The 20,670-nt window shown below is 41.6% G+C and overlaps 1 protein-coding gene across 1 annotated transcript in view; it reads right to left on the bottom strand.

The window, feature by feature from the left end:
* The window catches only part of LOC129770832 (mitogen-activated protein kinase kinase kinase 7), a 106,197-nt gene extending 89,130 nt beyond the window's left edge, over nucleotides 1–17,067 (bottom strand). Inside the window, exons 1-5 of the mRNA XM_055773940.1 lie at nucleotides 16,652–17,067; nucleotides 16,277–16,576; nucleotides 15,714–16,220; nucleotides 1,417–1,938; nucleotides 1,295–1,355 (exon numbers count right to left, since the gene is read on the bottom strand). Of these exons, the coding sequence (XP_055629915.1) occupies nucleotides 1,295–1,355; nucleotides 1,417–1,938; nucleotides 15,714–16,220; nucleotides 16,277–16,576; nucleotides 16,652–16,735 (1,474 nt within the window). The 5' untranslated portion in view covers nucleotides 16,736–17,067. The remainder of the gene's footprint in view (nucleotides 1–1,294; nucleotides 1,356–1,416; nucleotides 1,939–15,713; nucleotides 16,221–16,276; nucleotides 16,577–16,651) is intronic.
* Nucleotides 17,068–20,670: the final 3,603 nt, after the last annotated feature.

Below are 20,670 nucleotides of genomic sequence, written 5' to 3'. Positions count from 1 at the left end.
CATCTATATGCCTAATTTGGTTTCAGTTGCTTGATTAATTCTCGAGTTATGCAGAAATTTTTGTTTCATTTGTATGACAGCTCCGCCCTCCCTTAGAAATGGGGGGGAGGGCAGAGGAGCATCTAACCACCATAGAACCATTTATTACACCTTAAAACCTCCATCCGTTTTAATTCAATCCGCACTACCTAGGTGTTAATAAGCTCCTAGACGCATAAATCCAGATTTCTTAAACCTTACTTCGTGTTTCAGTTGGGTATACAAGTTTGCATGCATTTGCAAGTTTGAAAATTTCGTTCTCCGCGTGTTGGAACTTGAGCTTCCCATAACACCTTCTAGCTATGTTAAATAGCGGACAGGACAGAAGAGTGCTTTACTTTATTAAAGGAAATAGATGGTTTAGATACTAATGTACATCATAGATCATGATAAACTATTAATAATCAATTCAAAAAACGCTTCAAAACAATAACAGCAATGGCATGTTTGTAGAAATATTTTCTAGGTTTTCTTGTTATTAAATCAGTCAGCGAACAAAACAATCGCTCTAGAAATGAGACAGTAATGTGTTTCGATATAATTTTGTTTTGCTCACCCGAATGAAAATAGAGCACAAATTCGAACTACACAGCGTATACACTTTTTTCTCTGTCAACAAAGTGACGTCAAAAATGACCTTTTTGTTATTATTCAAACATATTTTCGAAAACACCTTTCGAACCTAAGGTTTTACACCCAACCACCCAACACCCCATCGCGGGTGAGACAGCGCATCTTCCTCGACGCGACAGTTCTCAACTCGCTAGCGCAATAAATCTCCCCTCGGTGGATGTTTTTAATGCATCAATAAAATTTCGAACATTTCAGAATTTCTCTCCGCTCCCGATCCGATCCGTCGTGCGCGTACACGACGACCGGCTGCTGATGGCGCAAATATTCGATTCTTAAATAATGTTCAGCTCGTTCTAAAGGCCAACCCAAGAGAGCGAGCGTCGTTGCAAATGAGTCAGAGCTAGCTGACTTGCCCCCGAACGAAACACCTGTTGCGTTAATGTTATGTCAGCCTCGATGCTCGCTGACGATATTGCTGCCAGATTTTTAACATATTTCTGTCCGCATCAACGCGGTCCCACTCAGGTCACCTCGGCTTGTCAGCTTCTGACAAAGTTCGATAACTACACGTGAAACGGTTCATTTGCTTGAAATCGTTAGTCGCTTCAAAAAATAAAATGACTGTAGCTGAGAAAATCTTCTCAAAGTGTCCGTATATAGTCATAAATATATCAAAACTCACATGAACTATCCACCAGGTCCGATAAAGGCTCTCCGCTGTCAACGGTCTTCCAGGTCATGGACTGCAACGAGCGAATTAGCGTTATCAAAAACACCCCCAAACTAGCAAACTGGAATACAAACCTGATCGATCTCCAAGCTGAGGGGACTTTGCAAATGACTAGCATTATTATGACTAAATTTAGCAATAGGAGCCGGTTTAATCAATCCAAGCGAAGACTCCTGCTGCTGCAGTGGCGGCGGAGGCGATTTGGCTCTATACTTCCGGAGGGCCGCATTCCTTACCCCGAGCTCGTAGTTCCCATGCAGTGGGGCGGCCGGAGCAGGTCGAATATTTCTAGCGTAATGCGAACCAACACCCCCGGCGGTGGTATCGTTTCTAATCTGATAGCGCCCATAATCGGAGCCTCTGCTGTAAGCATTGCGGCCGATACTGGTGGACCGATGGTTCGCAGCAGGCGAGGTGACGACGTTGGAACGGAGTGTGTTTAGACGCGGGAAGGCATTGCTGGCGCTCGCCATCGGTGTGCTGTTGGTTGTGTTGTTCGACATTACCGTGCTGTGGCGTCCCTTGCTAGAAATGTTAGAGTTGAATATTGAGCTGCCGCATTGGTTCGAGTCCAGGGTGCTCTCGTAGGAGCTTTGCTGTGGGAGGGAAAATTATAGCAAATTAGAGATATAGTTTTTTGACTATGATGTAGTCCTGTTTATTTGAGTCTGAATTGAATGTGAAGAATTATAAATAAGAATACAGGTCGGATTCGATTATATATAATGCGATTATATACACATTGAAAAAAATTTCAAGGAAAAATGTAATATTTCAACGATAACTTCTTCCATTCCTCGCTAACAACTTGAAGGAGCTGGAAGGAGCTATTCATCACTCCTCAAGCATTGTTCTCGAAGTTTTTTTTTCTCTTCTCCCCAACGAGTTGGTTTTTATTCTCGTGTGTTCTGTGGTGAATTAGTGCCCAAAGTGCCCAAAGCAGCCGGAACCGAGGAAGCAGTGCCTCTGCAGTAGTCTGGATCGGCGTCTGTAGTGGATAACCATAACGGCACCGTCAAAACGTGGTTGACGCTCAGTTGAGTACAACAATAACGTTATTCTTCTGCTATTGTGTTGTCTCCGTAGCGCGTGGCTTTTGTGTCTCCCTTAATAGGGTAACAGAGCGCATATCGGAACAACAAATTTATGTTATTATTTTTATTTTATTGAAGTTTTTTTTTAATTTTTTTTTTAACAAGTGAGATAAATAAAAAAATTGTAAAGGTAATAATCGTTCGTTCTAAGAATGGAGGAGGGTGGGGGTCTAGACATGGACATTTCAGACTCCCCCTCGCTTGCTCAAGCAGGGTGTAGTAAGTCCCTTAAACGGACTCCTATGCCCGAAGATTCTTCTTCTGGGGATGAGTCAACTCACACTACCAAGCCCCCCTCCAAAAAAAAGATTGCAAACCTTTCCCCTGATTCCTCCAATACTTCCACCCAATCATCGACATCCCTTCCCCCCTCTGATGTTACTGTCCCCACTCAAACCTTGTCCTCGAATTCCTCTCCTATTGTTTCCGCTCCCCGTGTCAGGGTTTATCCGGACGATGCGCCTGGCGCTGGTCCTTGGGTTGTTTTTTTCCGGCCCAAACCTAATGGTAAAGCCTTGAGGGTCGTACAGATTATGACAGATCTGAAAAGATACACCTCTGTTCCCGAAATTTGCAAAGTAAGACCGAACAAACTGTGAGTCGTCGTGACTAACCGAAAGGACGCGAACGATATTGTTGCTGATAAGCATTTCATCCTCGAATATCGAGTTTTTATTCCCTCCCATAACGTAGAAATTGGGGGCGTTATATCTGAAACGGGTCTGACGTGCAAAACTATAGAAAGTATGGGAGTTGGCAGGTTCAAGAGGCTTCCTTCGATGGAAGTCAAAATCTTGGAATGTCGCCAACTTGGAAAAGTTACCCAGGAAGGAGAAGAAAAGAAATTTACGCCGTACGACTCGTTTCGAGTCACTTTTGCTGGTGCCGCCCTCCCTGACTACGTTATGGTGGACAAATTGAGGCTGCCGGTGCGACTCTTCGTGCCAAAGCCCATGACTTGCAACAAATGCAAGTCAGTTGGTCATACAGCAGCTTATTGCGCCAACAAGGAGCGCTGTGCCACTTGCTGAGAGCAACATGAGGGGAAATCCTGCAGTGCGACTGAGCATAAGTGTCCATATTGCGGGGGATCCCCACACGTGCTCTCATCTTGTGAAACTTACAAGAGTCGCTGGGATAAACAAAAGCGCTCTTTGAAGGAACGCTCGAAACGCACTTTCGCGGATATTTTAAAGGGCGCTTCTCCACTGGCTCAACAACAACAACCATTACCAACAAACAATGTCTTTGCTTCACTGCCAGTTGACGAATTGGAAGCGGATACAGCTAACGAGAGCACACCGTTTATTTTCAAAGGGAATTCCCGGCGCAAAAATGTGTCCACTCCCAAAGTTCAACGACAAGTCCCATCGGTGGTACCCCATGTTAGCTTGCCTAAAATATCGAGTGCAGCGGACAAGCCAAATCAGGTTCCTCCTGGCTTCCGTGGGAATAGTTCACCTTCGAACGACCCAGCACTCGAGGGGACATCAAAAACCCCAACTGTCCCTTTTTCTGCGTCCAGCTCAACTTCCCAATCGGGATTTATAAAGTTGACTGACCTTGTGGATCAAATCTTCACGTGTTTTAATGTTTCCGATTCCATCAGAACCATTGTCATCTCAATGCTTCCAGTACTGAAGACAATTTTGCAACAATTGATGCAAACATGGCCCCTCCTTGCAATGATCATCTCTCTTGATGTCTAATTTAAATAGAGAGGTCGGAGATATCTCTGTTTGTCGTAGTCTTATCCCTAAATTGGATACATTCAAATTTTTAATTCATAACTTCAATTGTGATGTTTTTGCTCTGTCCGAAACTTGGCTTTCTTCGCGAGATGATCTCTTTTTCCACGATTTTAATATTATACGCTTGGACCGTGATGATAGATACGGAGGGGTGCTTTTGGGGATCAATAAGTGCCACTCATTTTTTAGAATTGACCTTCCACCTATTGGAGGGATCGAAGCTGTTGCTTGTCATGCAAACATCAGAGGCAAAGACCTCTGTATTGTCAGCTTGTATTGGCCTCCGAGAGCTGCGGTTAGCCGCAAACAACTTGATGACATGTGCTCACTCCTTCCTGAGCTACGATTGATCTTGGGAGACTTCAACTATCACGGAACTGCCTGGGGGGAACAGTACGACGACAATCGTTCATCGATGATATATGACCTTTGTAACAGCTTCAATATGACCGTTTTGAACACTGGGGAAACAACACGTGTTCCTAAACCTCCTGCTAACCCAAGTGCTCTTGACCTCTCGCTTTGCTCGAATTCACTATCGTTAGATTGCAAGTGGAATGTAATCCAGGACCCCAACGGTAATGATCACTTGCCAATCAAAATTTCCATCACCATTGGGTCGAATTCTTCTGAATCTATAAACATGGCATATGATCTCACAAGACACATTGACTGGAAAAAATATGCGGACGCGATTGCTCTAGCCATCAATTCCAGAGATGGTTTGCCTCCATTGGAGGAGTATAACTTCATTTCTCGTTTGATCCATGACAGCACGATTCGCGCTCAAACGAAACCCATCCCAGGTTCCTCCATTCGCCGAAGGCCTCCCAATCCATGGTGGGATAGCCAATGTTCAAAGCTTTATGTAGAAAAATCGAATGCATTTAAAGCTTTTCGGAAACGAGGAATCATTGAGAATTTTCAAACGTATTTAGACCTTGAAAATCAATTTAAAAACTTGATCAAAGGTAAAAAACGTGCTTATTGGCGACATTTCGTGGGAGGTTTGTCACGAGAAACGTCAATGAAAAAATTATGGAAAGTGGCTCGAAACATGAGAAATCGCTCTTCATCGAATGAAAGCGAGGAACATTCACATCGATGGATTTTCAATTTTGCACGGAAGGTTTTTCCTGATTCCGCTCCTGTGCAAAAAATTGTTCGAGATATACCACAAGATAGGTGCGATCTTGATTCCGAGTTTTCGATGGTAGAATTCTCTCTTGCTCTCCTTTCTTGTAACAATTCGGCTCCAGGAACGGATAGAATTAAGTTCAACTTGTTAAAAAACCTCCCTGATGTGGCGAAACATCGCTTATTGAATTTATTCAATCGGTTTCTGGAGCATAATATTGTTCCAGATGATTGGAGACAAGTGCGAATTATAGCTATTCAAAATCCCGGAAAACCCGCGTCCGACTTCAATTCGTACCGCCCAATAGCAATGCTGTCTTGTATACGGAAATTGTTGGAGAAAATGATCTTGTTTCGCCTTGATCGATGGGTTGAAACGAATGGCCTACTCTCAGATACACAATATGGGTTCCGCAAGGGCAAGGGGACGAATGATTGTCTTGCGTTGATTTCTTCAGAAATTCAAATGGCTTACGCCGAAAAAAAAAAACAAATGGCTTCAGTATTCTTGGACATAAAGGGGGCCTTCGATTCTGTTTCAATAGAGGTTTTGTCGGACAAATTACACTCTCGGGGTCTGCCGCCTCTATTGAATAATATGTTATATAACTTGCTTTGTGAGAAACATTTGAACTTTTCTCACGGAGATTCGGCAGTAAGTCGGGTCTCTTACATGGGCCTCCCCCAGGGCTCATGTTTAAGCCCCCTTTTGTACAACTTCTATGTAAGCGACATCGACAATTGCCTTACACAAAATTGCAGCCTAAGACAACTTGCAGATGATGGAGTGGTGTCTGTCGTAGGATCAAACGAATCCGACCTGCAAAGACCCTTACAAGATACTTTGAACAATTTTTCAACCTGGGCCATTGGGCTAGGGATCGAATTCTCCACGGAGAAAACAGAGATGGTGGTTTTTTCTAGGAAGCATAAACCAGCAAAACCAAAGCTTCAACTTTTGGGTAAACCGATCACTCATGCTATGTCATTCAAGTATCTTGGGGTCTGGTTCGACTCCAAATGTACTTGGGGGCCCATATTAGGTATCTGAGTAAAAAATGTCAACAAAGAATAAACTTTCTCCGTACAATTACCGGCACCTGGTGGGGAGCCCATCCCGAAGATCTTATAATGTTGTATCGAACAACTATTCTCTCAGTGATGGAGTATGGCAGTTTCTGTTTTCAATCAGCTGCCAAAACACACCTCATTAAACTCGAGCGAATTCAGTATCTTTGTCTCCGTATCGCGTTGGGATGTATGCCCTCAACGCATACCATGAGTCTCGAGGTTTTGGCAGGCCTACTCCCACTAAAAGATCGCTTCAATTTATTATCTCTTCGGTTCTTCATCCGGTGTAAGGTCATGAACCCATTGGTGATCGGAAATTTTGAGCAGCTGATCGAGTTAAATTTTCACTCCGGATTCATGAGTTCATATAATGAATTCATCTCCATGCAGGTTGATCCTTCTTCGTATATTCCCAACCGTGTTTGTTTCCCTGACTACATCAATTCCTCTGTGCAATTTGATCTGTCCATGAAGCAAGATATCCATGGATATTTAGATTACCTTCTATCGGGGATCGTTCCTACGATCTTCAATGCAAAGTATGGGCGTAACAATTGTGATAATATGTACTTTACTGATGGGTCCACTATAAACGAGTCCACAGGATTTGGAGTGTTCAACGAACTTTTTGGCACCTCCCACAGTCTTCAGAATCCTTGCTCAGTGTATACTGCTGAATTGGCAGCAATACACCGGGCGCTGGACAGCGTCGCCTCACGACCTGTTGAACACTATTACATTGTAACGGATAGTCTTAGCTCTGTCGAAACTATCCTTTCAGTGAGGCCGGAAAAGCACTCGCCGTACTTCCTTGAGAGAATACGAGAAATTTTGAGTGCTTTATCCAGACGCTGTTATGTCATTACCTTTGTCTGGGTCCCTTCACATTGCTCAATTCCGGGTAATGAGAGGGCTGACTCATTAGCAAAGGTAGGTGCAATTGAAGGCGATATTTATCAGCGTCAAATCGCCTTCAATGAATTTTATTCTTTAGTCCGCAAAAATACCATCGCTAACTGGCAACGAAAGTGGAATGAAGATGAATTGGGCCGGTGGTTTCACTCGATTATCTTTAAGGTTAGCCTCAAATCGTGGTTCAAAAGTCTGGACTTGAGTCGGGACTTTATTCGCACCTTCTCCCGACTCATGTCCAATCACTGTTCGTTAGATGCGCTACTCTTTCGTTTCAATCTTGCCAGCAACAATCTCTGCGTCTGTGGTCAAGGTTATCACGACATCGAGCATGTTGTTTGGTCGTGCGAGGTGTATCTTGTCGCCAGATCAAATTTAGAAAACTCCCTTCGGGCCCGAGGAAGACAGCCCAATGTGCCGGTGAGAGATGTGTTGGCTCGGTTAGACCTTGATTACATGACCCAAATATATGTTTTCCTTAAAACTATCGATCTTCGTGTGTGATTGTCCCTATGTCTTCATACCCTCCTTTTCATCCATTGCGAGCGATTGCCCCCCTTGGTATAAACAATAAAATAAGTTGAAATGTAAATAGACAATAGATATACGAATAGATTTAAGAATTGAGTGTGATCATCAACATTGTAACAATTCCCTTATATCCCATCCCCTTCCTGAAAGAATATGTCACCCTTCTAAACTCGAGTAAACCGCGAGTAATCGGTTTTCCACCTTACTAACCATAGTGTTAGGAAAATTGTATATGTATAGTTTTAAAAAATACATTTAAGAATTCAGCTCCTTTAAACTAATGTAACTGAGCCTGTAAAAATAAACGATTTATATAAAAAAAAAAAAACGTTAACTTCTTGCCGTACGATTCAGTTTCCAATATCAAGGCCCAAAGGGGCTGTTCACATACCACGTAGACAACTTTAGGGGGGTAGGTGGTAAGAAAATGTCCCCGCTTTTTTTGACGTAGAACTACGTCTTTCATTAAGGGTGCCAAATCAGAAAACAGGTCACGTTTTTATGAAATAAAGTTAACGTTAACAACTATTTTTGCCGCGAACGGATTTTAGCGATTTACATACTAAACGAATCGGAAATTCCCTAAGATTTGTTTAATATGCTATACATCAGAATCCCCTGGTTTGTGAATGGTTAAAATTCATGAAAACTTTGGGCGTTTCCATTTTCCATACATTTGTTCTGTCCATTTGTGTGCTTTCCCGAACAGAGCTGTCAATAACGAGCAACTTATCGACGACCAACGAAGGGGAAATCGTAGGATTTGAAGTCGCCGTGAACAAAGGAAAAGTAGAAGAATGAAGGGGAATATTTGCCTTGAGTATAAACAGTGGATCTCGCTGAGGCAAAATAGAGGCGAATGAACTTCAAAGTTTAAAACCTCTTAAAAACAAAGAAAGAAAGAAGATGAGGCCAACTTTCATTCGGCATCGGTTGAGCAATCCAGTTCACTTTGCTTTCGCTGCGTTTCGATCTAAGATTGGACCCCACCAGTGGTAATCCAACTTGGATATCGTCGTTTGTTTTTTCTGTTCGTTTTCGCGTTATTCGTATCGTGTGTTTTTCTCTCCGCATCATAAATTGGACGCTTCACGTAGTGTGTGACAACTAGGATTGCATTTGCGCTAATATTGATCATAATGAAGCATTGCTACTGTTTTCGAGGTTGTTGATATTAACAAAAAGAGTTTATTTCGCTTGTTTAGTCATCAAGAAAGTAAATGTCGTTCTGGAGTGTTTTATGTGATTAGGTTTCGCTTACCAGTAGCAAAAATTCCCCCACTAAGGGTGACAGTTGCGCTTCTCTCGAGCATGAGAAAGTAACGCAACTTTTTTTGAGGCCAGTAATATTAACAAAAGCGTTTCTTTTGAGAATAGCGCAAAATGATGAGAAGTATTTGTATTCCTATTAGCTTCAAGCCACCAATGTATGGTTCTGTATGCATGCTATGGCGAACGCTTGTTTGGCGCTTGGTTTACATTGTACGAACGATGCCTAGAGGTTCGATTGCTTTGAGGCAATACTAAATAACATGTAGCATGATATTTGATACTTGCAAGTGTTGTCATTGTTGTTGTTTCCATTCGGTGCCAAAGATATATTGATGTAGTTATGATATGTGGAATAATGGTGCTTGTGTAACATGTATATAATCGACTGTAGCCGAGTCTATGTCAATTGCGGAAAAGGCCACCGGAATAGCATTCGAGGTAAATTTTCAATGCATTGACATGAAATAAATTGCGATATACGATCAGTTAGTGTATTGTTTTGCAAGGGCAAGAATGAAGCATCAATCAATTATCGTCAACTGATTCTACAATGAAAAACCATTTCAAAGATTATTCTACTAAGCAGTTGTTTCGAAAATTTCACATCATTATAGAATAATATCCGAAGGTATGAACAAGCGACTTATATAAAATAACAGCGTAGTTCTACGTCAACAATGCGGTCGTATCTTGGACACAACCTCCTATAATTTTTTTTTGTGATTCTTTATCAATTAAAATATTTCGGATCAGCTACCTCAGGGTTTTCAAAAGGTGCTCCGCGGGAAATTTGTGCTCCGCGAAGTTATAGCAAGTGCAAGTGCACTTGAAAACCCACCCTGAAAAAAACATTCTTTATTTTAATTTCAATAGGCATATAGTGTTTTATTTTGTTTGCTCCTGGTCAGATGTTGTGGAACTGCGACGCACAACCGAAACAGAATTGTTCTCAGTTGGATAATACCAATGCAAATAGAATTTGTTTTATTGGTTAATAAATGCAGATGCTCCGTCAAATGTTTTGGCTATAAAAAGTGCCTAATATAACAATATTTTAAACAAATATAATATAATAATTTTCGATATTTTATTCAATTTATGAGAAAGTTTTCTCAACAGTTTAAACATTTCTTCTAATTTTCATAGAAAGTTAATTGATTTCTCAAAATCTTGTTTCAAAGACTAGCAAGACTTTGAAGCAGAAGGCTTCAAAGTTATGAATTTTTGGAAAAATGAACAAATTAAAAAAAAAAGGGGAGAATCGAGGAAGTGGCTGATTAATTTGGCGTTGAATTGCTCTCTGATAAACTGTTCGAATTTTATAAGTGACTAGCTGACCCGGCAAACTTCGTCCCGCCCAAAATTTAGTTTTTGTTATCACATCCACGTTTTCCTCATGAGTCCAATCACAGAACTGTTCACTAATCTACCCTTTAAAATTATTTTTTACTAGAAAATTTCAGTACTTCTACCAAAACTCGACATTATAATATCAGATTATTTTCAGACACAATTCTCGTGCACGATTTCTCATCCTCTTGCAAATAACATATTTCTCTGTTACACGAAATAAATGTTCGATACAGCAAATATGATAGAATGAAGACAGCCCTGAACGTGCCCCCTAAAACCTCCACATGCCAAATATGGCTCGATTTGCTTGATTAGTTCTCGAGTTATGCAGAGATTTGTGTTTCATTTGTATGGGAGCTCCTCTTTAGAGAGGCGGGAGGAGTGTCGAACTACCATAGAAACGTTTCTCGATCCCTAAAATCTCTATATGCTGAGTTTGATTCCATTTATTTGATTAGTTCTCGAGTTGTTCAGCACCCTCCCCCCTCTCCTTCTTTAATGAGGGGAAAGGAGTGTCAAACCACCATAGAAGCTTTTATTGCTTCCGTAAACCTTCATATGCCAAATTTGGTTCCATTTGCTTGATTTATTCTCGAGTTATGCAGAAATTTGTTTCATTTGTATGAAACACTTCTACTACTGAAAAGAGTTCACCACGCGTTAGCCACAGATTAGATGCGGCCTTGTCGACGTGTAGTCGGTCCAGTTGATGGGTTTCCAAGCTGCAATCTTCTGCCAAGTGCAGAGCGCTGTCAGCGGCGCAGACAGTCCGGTATAGCGCGTTTTGGTTGGCGCGTTCTGCGAAGTACTCGCGCAGTTGTCGTACCTGGGCAACACACAGTGCAGATATGTCGACTATTCCAAGTCCCCATTCTTTGCGTGGTAGTGATACTCTCTCCCCAGTGCCGATTGAGGATGATGCAAATCGGCCTCTTTGAATGCTTTCCTCATCCTCCTCCCGAGGTCTTCTAGGTCAGCTTTGCTCCATTTGACTACACCAAAACTGAAGATCAGCAAGAAAACCGCGAATGTGTTGATCGGGCGTACCTTGTTCCCCGCGTTGAGGAAAGTCCTCAGGACACAGTTCACTCGACTCAATAACTTATCTTGCAGCTCTGTATTAATGTCGGAGTGGTGAATCCCGGTGAGGTGTCGAAATCCAAGCTATTTGTAAGATTCGCCACGAACCATGTCTTTTATCATCTCGCCGTTATAGACCGTCGTAGCCTCAGGATTCGGTGAGTTGTCTTTTCAGCAGATGGCCGAATTTCATGCAGACGTCCCTGCTTATTTCTTCGACAACCCAGATTGCTACACCTAGACGCTGACGTGAATCAGCATAAACCTTGAGATCGTCCATGTAGAAGGTATGGGTCACTTCTTCGTGAGCACCATCCCCATACCTTATCTTATAGCCATAACCGTTTCTAGTGAGCGTCCTACTGAGAGTGTTCAGTACCAGACAAAACCTGTAAAAGATGCCCAATACGCAAACTCGGTTGGAATCAACCTTGCGAATCTAGATTGGCACTTTACTGGGTTGAAGTAAGAAAAAGTGTCGAGTGAATTACCCTTGTTCCTGGAACAAACTGAATTGACTGCCTTCGCACTAATTCCCTACGGAACGAGCCACGAACGGAAGCTAACCAGTGTTATTCCTTTCAACAAATTAAACTGACTGCCTTCGCACTAATTCCGTACAGAACGAGCAACGAACGGGAGCAGAATCAATCTATTAAATATCAACTAAGCGGGAGGATCAACGAGTATAAGATCTTCACGAACTCCGAGCGCAAATTATACAACTATTGCTGCTGAAGTTGAAAAACTTGAATCTGAAGAACTCTCGTCAGTCGATTCCATAGGAAGTGTCGGATTTAATCGTACGACACGATTCCAAAGACTACTTACTTTATTCAGAGAACCTTGGGTTTTTATACAATTTTTATCCTATCCTAATTCTAGTCTAAAATCAAATCTAATGTGTGAAGGAAAGAGAAAACTATAAACGTTCTTGCTCCTTTGCTTATAAGTCCTTTACCTATCGCTTATCTGTGATTCACCACATGCAACCTGGTTAGAACTTATCTTTGACTCATAACTGCAATCTAAGGGCAACGAACTTAGCACGATAAGAAATGTCGTTACTCTATTGCATTGGGTTTTATTGCACCAGCTACCGGTAGGAGAGATTATTATCTTAGGATCGTTCACACGGTTCGCTATTATCGAATCATGTTTTCCTTTTGTCCTTCTTTCGATCGTTTACGATATTGAAATTGAATTGCCTAATTGTTTCGATTTCTTACAAAACCAAAGTCGCCTTGGAATATCCTCCTCTTTATCTGCAGCGTTCTAGACTGCAACACATTTCCCCCATCACTGAGGTGTAGAGACGTGCTCCATTGCCTCATCACATGCTACAGGATCCTAACGACGGGGAGATTAATTTTATAAATCTCCAATACCTGGACGATGAACGAGTGAGTTATTGAGTCATAAGCCTTCTTATAGTCGATGTAGTCCATACTTAGGTACCGCTGGTTATATACTGCTTGTCCGACTATGGCTGCGTCAATGATGGCTTTTGCAGCCATGCGTATTTTTCCTGCATCCTTTCTGCTCTTCTGCGATGATGTGACGTTGTTCGCAGTAGGCAAAAACTTTGGCGATTATTATGCTGCTTGATATCTTGTACAGATTCGATAGGCACGTTATCGGTCTGTACTCTGATGGGTTCAAGTTGTTGCTCACTTTCGGAAAGAGGAAGGTAAATTGCTCAACCGTACTGAACATCGTCTGGACACATCGCTTGCCCTGTTTATTTTGGAGCTTAGCTCTTTCTGCGCCTGTGCTTGATCTCGTCGATTTTCGTTTGGGAGAGCATATTGTTGCGCACAATTACTCAACGCCTCGCGTTTATCGCGTTCTGATCGAGCCTCCCGACGAACTCTGGATACTATTCCTCGAACATTGTTAGCATCCGAGCTCATGTCCGTCTCCAAAGCAGTGCATATGTAATAGGCGCGGATCACTAATCGGTTCATATCTGGTGACCACATGATCCGTCGCCTCGTGGTACCCACAAGTGTGGACGACTGTCATCTGGCAGTCGCAACACGTCTCGTAGGCGCAGCGTTTCTTCCTTGGTGCTGATGGCTGCTATTTCCGTGTGGCGGTAGCTCTTCGGATTGAACCCGGCTGGTGGCCCGCTCTTGCACCCGTTTTTTATTTTTTTTTTGAATTTTGACGTAGGATTACGTCTTTCGGGAACATATTGGGGTACAAATTGAAAATTGAAAATCGAAAATCGAGCACATCGTGGAAATTGTCCAATTTCAAACGCTTATTGCTCAGTCATTTCATGATGAATTGATGAAATTTTTGCTTCAATCGATTTCGGTATTCCATAACAATTTTTATATTGAAGAAAATAATATATATCATGAAACTAACTATCGAACAATTGAAAAATCTCAACCCCTATCTTAACGGAAATACCCACTTCTGATTGGTCGAAATTGAGGACACATGCGTCGGGTCTCTAACAGAGACGTCGAAACCAAGCTGCCGGGGGGATTTCGGCATTGCAGATACATAAAAGTAGGGGGAGCTTTTGCTCCCTCCGGAATGTGTTCCCTAACAGAGACATCAAAACCAAGCTGCCAGGAGGAAATTGGCATTGCAAATACATGAAAGTAGGGGCAACTTTTGTTCCTACCGAAATGTATTCCCTTACAGAGACAACAAAACCAAGCTGCCTGGGGGAAATCGACATTGCAAATATATGGAAATCAAGGGTATTTTTATATTGCAAGTTAGGTGAGTGATACGATTAATTCTAGCAAATAAAATTCAAATTTGGAACTTTAATGTTGGTTGCTTCGTGAAATTTCATATCAATGACCGATCGTATATTGTGAAAAATTCAGCCCAGGTGTAAATGTAAAATTGTATATGGTTGCAGTTGTGTTAAAAATGACTTGATATATGAAACGATTTATTTAAATTTTCATAAATAAGCACACCAAGGTGTGTCCCCGCTCGAGAACGGGTCGTTTGGTTTAAGCTGTCTGTTTTGTTGTGTTCATTTTCACCCAATGAAAGTTTATACGGTGAGAAAAATTGGAAAAGTTAAGAAATATTAGAAAAAGTAATTGCTCTACATATATTATTTGGTTTTGTTAGTCCAATTAAAATTGGTATTGGGTTGAAAAATCACACAGAAAGTAAAAATTACAAAAGAAAATGACCTTTTCCATTTCAAATATGTTTTCCCTATATTAAAGTGTTTTTACTGATGAGAAAAATTGATAATTGTATTCGGTATTGGTAATTATCTTATATTACATTGGTGAGTTTTTTTTTTCTTTATTTCATCCATACATAACACAGGAGGCATCTTGTCTAGGATCACAGAGGACTGTTTTCATCATATCTCGTTCCACTTCGGTATCTTTTATCTGATACGCACCATCCAACGACTGTTTACCATCCTTCTGTCAACATCACTCGATAAACACTGGTGGAGTGAACAACCAATACCCAACAACCAAACAAAACGGCCCTTTTCAGGAGGCCACCAAATCATTATCAAAGAGTTTAACGATGCAATTCTTCAAACATATCCAAAATCAACAGATAGCCTAACGGAATCCTACGTCAACTATGCGGTCGTGTCTCGGACACAACCCTCCTGTGACTTTTTTTTCTTAAATTTTTTCAATGCAATACTAGTGATTGACCAGAAACGTTCGGAATTGGCCAGCAGAAGAGGTGTTGTGTTCCATCAGGACAACGCAAGGCTACACAACTCCGGGAGCTTGATTGGGATGTTTTAATGCATCCACCATATATTCTGAATCTGGTACCAAGCGATTACCACCTTTTTCTCGCATTGCAAAATTTCCTGAGTGATAAAAAATAGGGATCAAGAGATTGCAAAAATGAGTTGCTAGAGTTCTTCGTCAATAAGGACCAAGACTTCTATGAGAGAGACATTATTGGAATGGCATCAAAATTTACAAAAAACGGAGTATATTTGATCCAAATCGGACAATCCAAAACATATTAAAAAGAAGTTTTGAAATTATTTTCTAGTTTTGATACTGTCGTTCTCAATGAAAAGGCCACTGTCGGTCCGATGATGCTGGAGAGAACAAGACGAAAAATTCAGTGTCAGTCCCTGGGGACCAACTCGTGTTCCAGCTTCGAGGACAAAATCAACATCCTACAAACAAGTGCGCTCACCTCATTATCCTCGTCCAACTCCACCGGATAAACGATCGGTTCATTCTCGCCGGGAAACAGCTTACACAGCTGATTCATCCTTTCCACCACCTCCTGCATCGCCGGCCTCTCCGCCGGAATCTGATTCCAGCAGCTAATCATCAGCTGTTCGATCGGTTTGGGACAATCGTCGATGAGCGTGGGCCTGCGCCCCTGATGCATCTTCCACATAATTGCGTACGAATTTTCCACATTTTTAAACGGCTGCTCGCGGGCTATCACCTCCCACAGAATAATACCCCAGCTGAAGACGTCGCACTTCTCCGTGTACGTTGATCCCTCGAACACTTCCGGGGCCATCCAGGCGGCACTGCCCTTGTTGTTGGTCATCCGGGTGGACTTATCCGTGACGGTGCCGAAGTCACAGATTTTGAGCACCGTTCCGTTGTTAACCAGCAGCAGATTCGGGGGCTTCAGATCTCTGTGGATCATTGGCTTTGGCGTCATGTCATGCAGATATGCAACACCCTGAAAGAATTTCGAAAACTGAATATTTAAATTCCCCCTGGCGTCGAGAAACGCACCTCCGCACACTGTCTCGCCCAGCTCATCGCGTGAGCCGCCGTATAGAACGGTTTCGGTCTGCAATGCAGCGCCGAATGGAGCGAGCCCCCATCGGCATACTCCATCACAAGGCACACGTTTGGCCGCTTGGTGCATGCTCCGTACAGTCCGATGATATTCGGATGGGCCACTCTCGACAGCTGACAAACCTCGGTGATAAATGCATTCCGCTCGGACTCAAGCTCGATAAACTTAACGGCGACGTAATTGTTCTGCCACTTCGCCTTGATCACGGTTCCGAACGTTCCCTTTCCCACGGTCTGAAACAGATACGTGCAATCAATAAACTGGGGCTTCGAAACCGCCGAAAAAAAAATAACACAAAATCCACAGACCCCGATAGTTTCTATTTCGTTGATGTCGATTTCGGTCACAAACGGTGGCAGAATATTACTTATGCTTTCCCTGTGAGATGCCATAGGAACTGGTCGCCGAAAACCCGCTGCTGAAGATCGACCGTGTGTACCGGATGGTTTGGTGGTGCGATAACAAACGATACACACAAACCGAAAACAAAAATTCTTTTTCGTCAAACTGTTTGAAGATAGAAAAGACTGCACAGAACCCAAGACACTTTTCACCTACTGTCCTACAACTAGTCACATCATTCCATAGGAACCAAACTGGAACTTTGCAAATGCGATTTAAAACGGAACAAAATCCATTATTTACAATAACAAAAATGATAAAACTGCACACGGTACAGGAATTTGGTTTCGGTCTTTGTTGGTTGACGTTTCGTTTCGGTTTCGGCTCGCGTTGCTGTCAGGCGGTGCGCTATCCGCGTTGACGGCATTGAACTTCGTATTACGAAATGGGGGAGTAGGCATGACAATATGGGTTTGCAGAAGAAATGACGCAACTTGAAAATGAAAATTATGAATGAAAATTATTTTTCCCAAATCAAATTAGCACTTCATGTAAATTAAAACCACTTTTGATTGCAAGTAGTAAAAAAATATCATACAAAAACTGTGTCCGAAGATAATTTTATATTATAATGGTGAGCTTTGGTGAGAATATCTGAAAAACCATAGAAAATAGTTTAAATTAGGGTCAGAACAACGTACTTCTAGAAGGTAAATAACGCCAAGAAAAAAAAATTTCATATAAATTTCAACAATTTAAAACTGCCTTAGGGCCGACTAATCTGATAGAGAAGTCACAGGAGGGTTGTGTCCGAGACACGACCGCATAATTGACGTAGGATTCCGTTAGGCTATCTGTTGATTTCGGATCTGTTTGAACAATTATATCGTTAAACTCTTTGATAATGATCTGATTTTAATGTCTCTGTTAGGGAACACATTTTGGTAGGTACAAAAGTTTCCCCTACTTTGATGTATTTGCAATGCCGATTTCCCCCAGGCAGCTTGGTTTTGATGTCTCTGTTAGGGAACACATTTCGGTAAGAACGAAAGTCCCCCCTACTTTCATGTATTTGCAATGCCGATTTCCCCCAGGCAGTCTGGTTTAGATGTCTTTGTTAAGGAACACATTTCGGTAGGAACAAAAGTCTCCCTTACTTTCATGTATTTGCAATGCCGATTTCCCCCAGGAAGCTTGATTTTGATGTCTCTGTTAGGGACCCGCCGCATGTGTCGTCAATTTCGACCAATCAGAAGTGGGTATTTCCGTTAGGATAGGGGTTGAGATTTTTCAATTGTTCGATAGTTAGTTTCATGACACATATTATTATATTCAATATAAAAAATTGTTATAGAGTGCCGACATCGATTGACGCAAAAATTTCATCAATCCATCATGAAATGACTGAGAAATAAGCGTTTGAAATTGGACAACTTTCACGATGTGCTCGTTTTCGATTTTCAATTTGTACCTCAATATGTTCGCGAAAGACGTAATCCTACGTCAAAAAATTTTATATGAAAATTGCGCATGAAAAAAATTACAGGAGGTTGTGTCCAAGATACGACCGCATTATTGACGTAGAACTACGCTGTTATTTTATATAAGTCGCTTGTTAATAACTTCGGATATTATTTTATATTGCTGTAAAATTGATCGCCCCGAAATGTTTTTTTTTATTGTAGAATCAATTGACGATAATTGATTGATGATTCATTCTTGCCGTCGCAGAACAATAGACTAGCTGATCGTATGTCGTAATTTGTTTCATGTTAATGCATTGAAAATTTACCTCGAACGCTATTCCGGTGGCCTGTTTCGCAGTTGACATAGACTCAGCTACAGTCGATTATATACTTGTTGTAACAGCACCATTATTCCACATCTCATAACTACATCAATATAACATTGGCACCGCATGAAAAAAATAACAATAATAATCAAATGTCATGCTACATGTTATTCAGTATTGCCTCAGTGGAATCGCACCTCTAAACATCATTCGTACAACGTAAACCAAGCGCCAAACAAGCGTTCGTCATATCATTCATACAGAGCCATACATCGGTGGCTTGAAGCTTCTAGGAATATAAAGGAACTTCTCATCATTTTGCGCTATTCTCAATAGAAACGCTTCTGTTAATATTACCGCTAATGCGAAACCAAATCACAGACCAAATTCCAGAACATTTATTTTCTTGGTGAGCTGACGATAGCTTAGCTTGATGATTCCTCATACAATTGTGTAGCTCAGAACCTTAATGTAATGGCGTCAGATTGATGCAATGATTTCAACTCCAGAGACATCAGCGAATGAATAACATGGTCGCGTCCACAGCTCAACCCGAAACGAAGGCATGTGATGACGCAAAACAAGAAAGAACAAGCTATTTTCATTTCTTTAAAAACAGAACGAGACTAAAAGTTTGCCTCAGCGAGATCTACTGTTTATACCCTAGGCAAATATTCCTCTTTGTTCTTCTTCCTTTTCTTTGTTCACGGAGACTTTATATCTTACGATTCCTCATTCGTTGCTCGTCGATAAGTTGCTCGTTATTGACAGCTCTGTTCGGGAAAGCACAGTAATCAGCAGAACAAATGTATGGGAAAATGGAAACGCTTATAGTTTTCATGAATTTTTACCATTCACAAACCAGGGGATTGTAATGTACAGAATATCAAACAAATCTTAGGGAAATTTCGATTCGTTTGGTATGTAAATCGTCAAAATCCGTTCGCCGCAAAAATAGTTATTAACGTCAACTTTGAAACACTGCCCATCGACCATTATTTTATTTTTTCAGACAGTCTCAGCTCAATAGAGGTAATCCGCTCAATGAAAGTTGATAAACGCTCATCTTATTTCCTAACAAGAATAAGACATCTATTGAGTGTTTTGGTCGAAAAATTATTCAAGATTACCTTAGCATGGGTTCCCTCTCATTGCTCGATTCCGGGGAATGAGAAAGCGGACTAAGGTGGGCTAGCTAAGGTGGGCGCTTCAGAAGGCACACTTTTTGAAAGGCAAATTGCCTATAATGAATTTTTTCACATTCCTCGTCAAGACACACTCGTTAGTTGGCAGCGCATGTGGAGTGAAGATGAGTTCGGTCGTTGGTTACACACGATTATCCCTAAGGTTTCGACGAGTGCTTGGTTTAAGGGATTGAATGTAGGTCGTGATTTCATTCGCGTGATATCTCGGCTCATGTCCAATCACTACAACCTAAACGCGCATCTCTATCGCATTGGGCTCGCAGCAAACAATCTTTGTGATTGTGGCGATGGCTACCACGACATCGAGCATGTTGTCTGGTCGTGTATCCGGTTCCATGCTGCTCGCTCTCAGCTCTCTAGAGCATTGAGAGCACAAGGCAGACAATCGGATATCCCCGTCCGGGATATCTTAGGTAGCCGTGATCCTGATCTTCTGCTTCATCTATACCTGTTCCTGCGTTGCTGATTAATGGTCAGCTGCATCCCAATAGGAAGTATCCCGTGTCGGGCACACGTACAGAGCATTGGAGACAGCAACATCCCAATTACGAGAAAACTTGTAATACTAACCTCGAGCCGACCGCGAGTAATCGGTTACATATTACTAACATAGATAATAAGAAAAACTGTCAAAATATTGAACTCCGGCCCCGTCAGGCTAACGCCATATGAGCCTTGATAAAAATATATATTTTGGAAAAAAAAAACCTTAACTTCATTTCATAAAAACGTGACCTGTTTTCTGATTTGGCACCCTTAATGAAAGACGTAGTTCTACGTCAAAAATGTGTTTGAATGATATGTTTTGGTAGAAACATCAGGCAATATATATAAAAATTTATATAATTGTTTCGAACAATCAAAAATCAAAATCTGCCTCCCTAAATGAATATTGCTCATGGCGTCGCTTGGTGCCGCCGGAAGCAGACTCGTTTGCTGGGGAGTGCTGATCGACAATGAAAATGTCTTTCTAAAGGTAGGTCGAGAA

The sequence above is a fragment of the Toxorhynchites rutilus genome, chromosome 1 (genome assembly GCF_029784135.1).
Source record: "Toxorhynchites rutilus septentrionalis strain SRP chromosome 1, ASM2978413v1, whole genome shotgun sequence".
NCBI classification, from domain to species: domain Eukaryota; kingdom Metazoa; phylum Arthropoda; class Insecta; order Diptera; family Culicidae; genus Toxorhynchites; species Toxorhynchites rutilus.
This window is presented reverse-complemented; position numbering and strand designations above follow the sequence as displayed.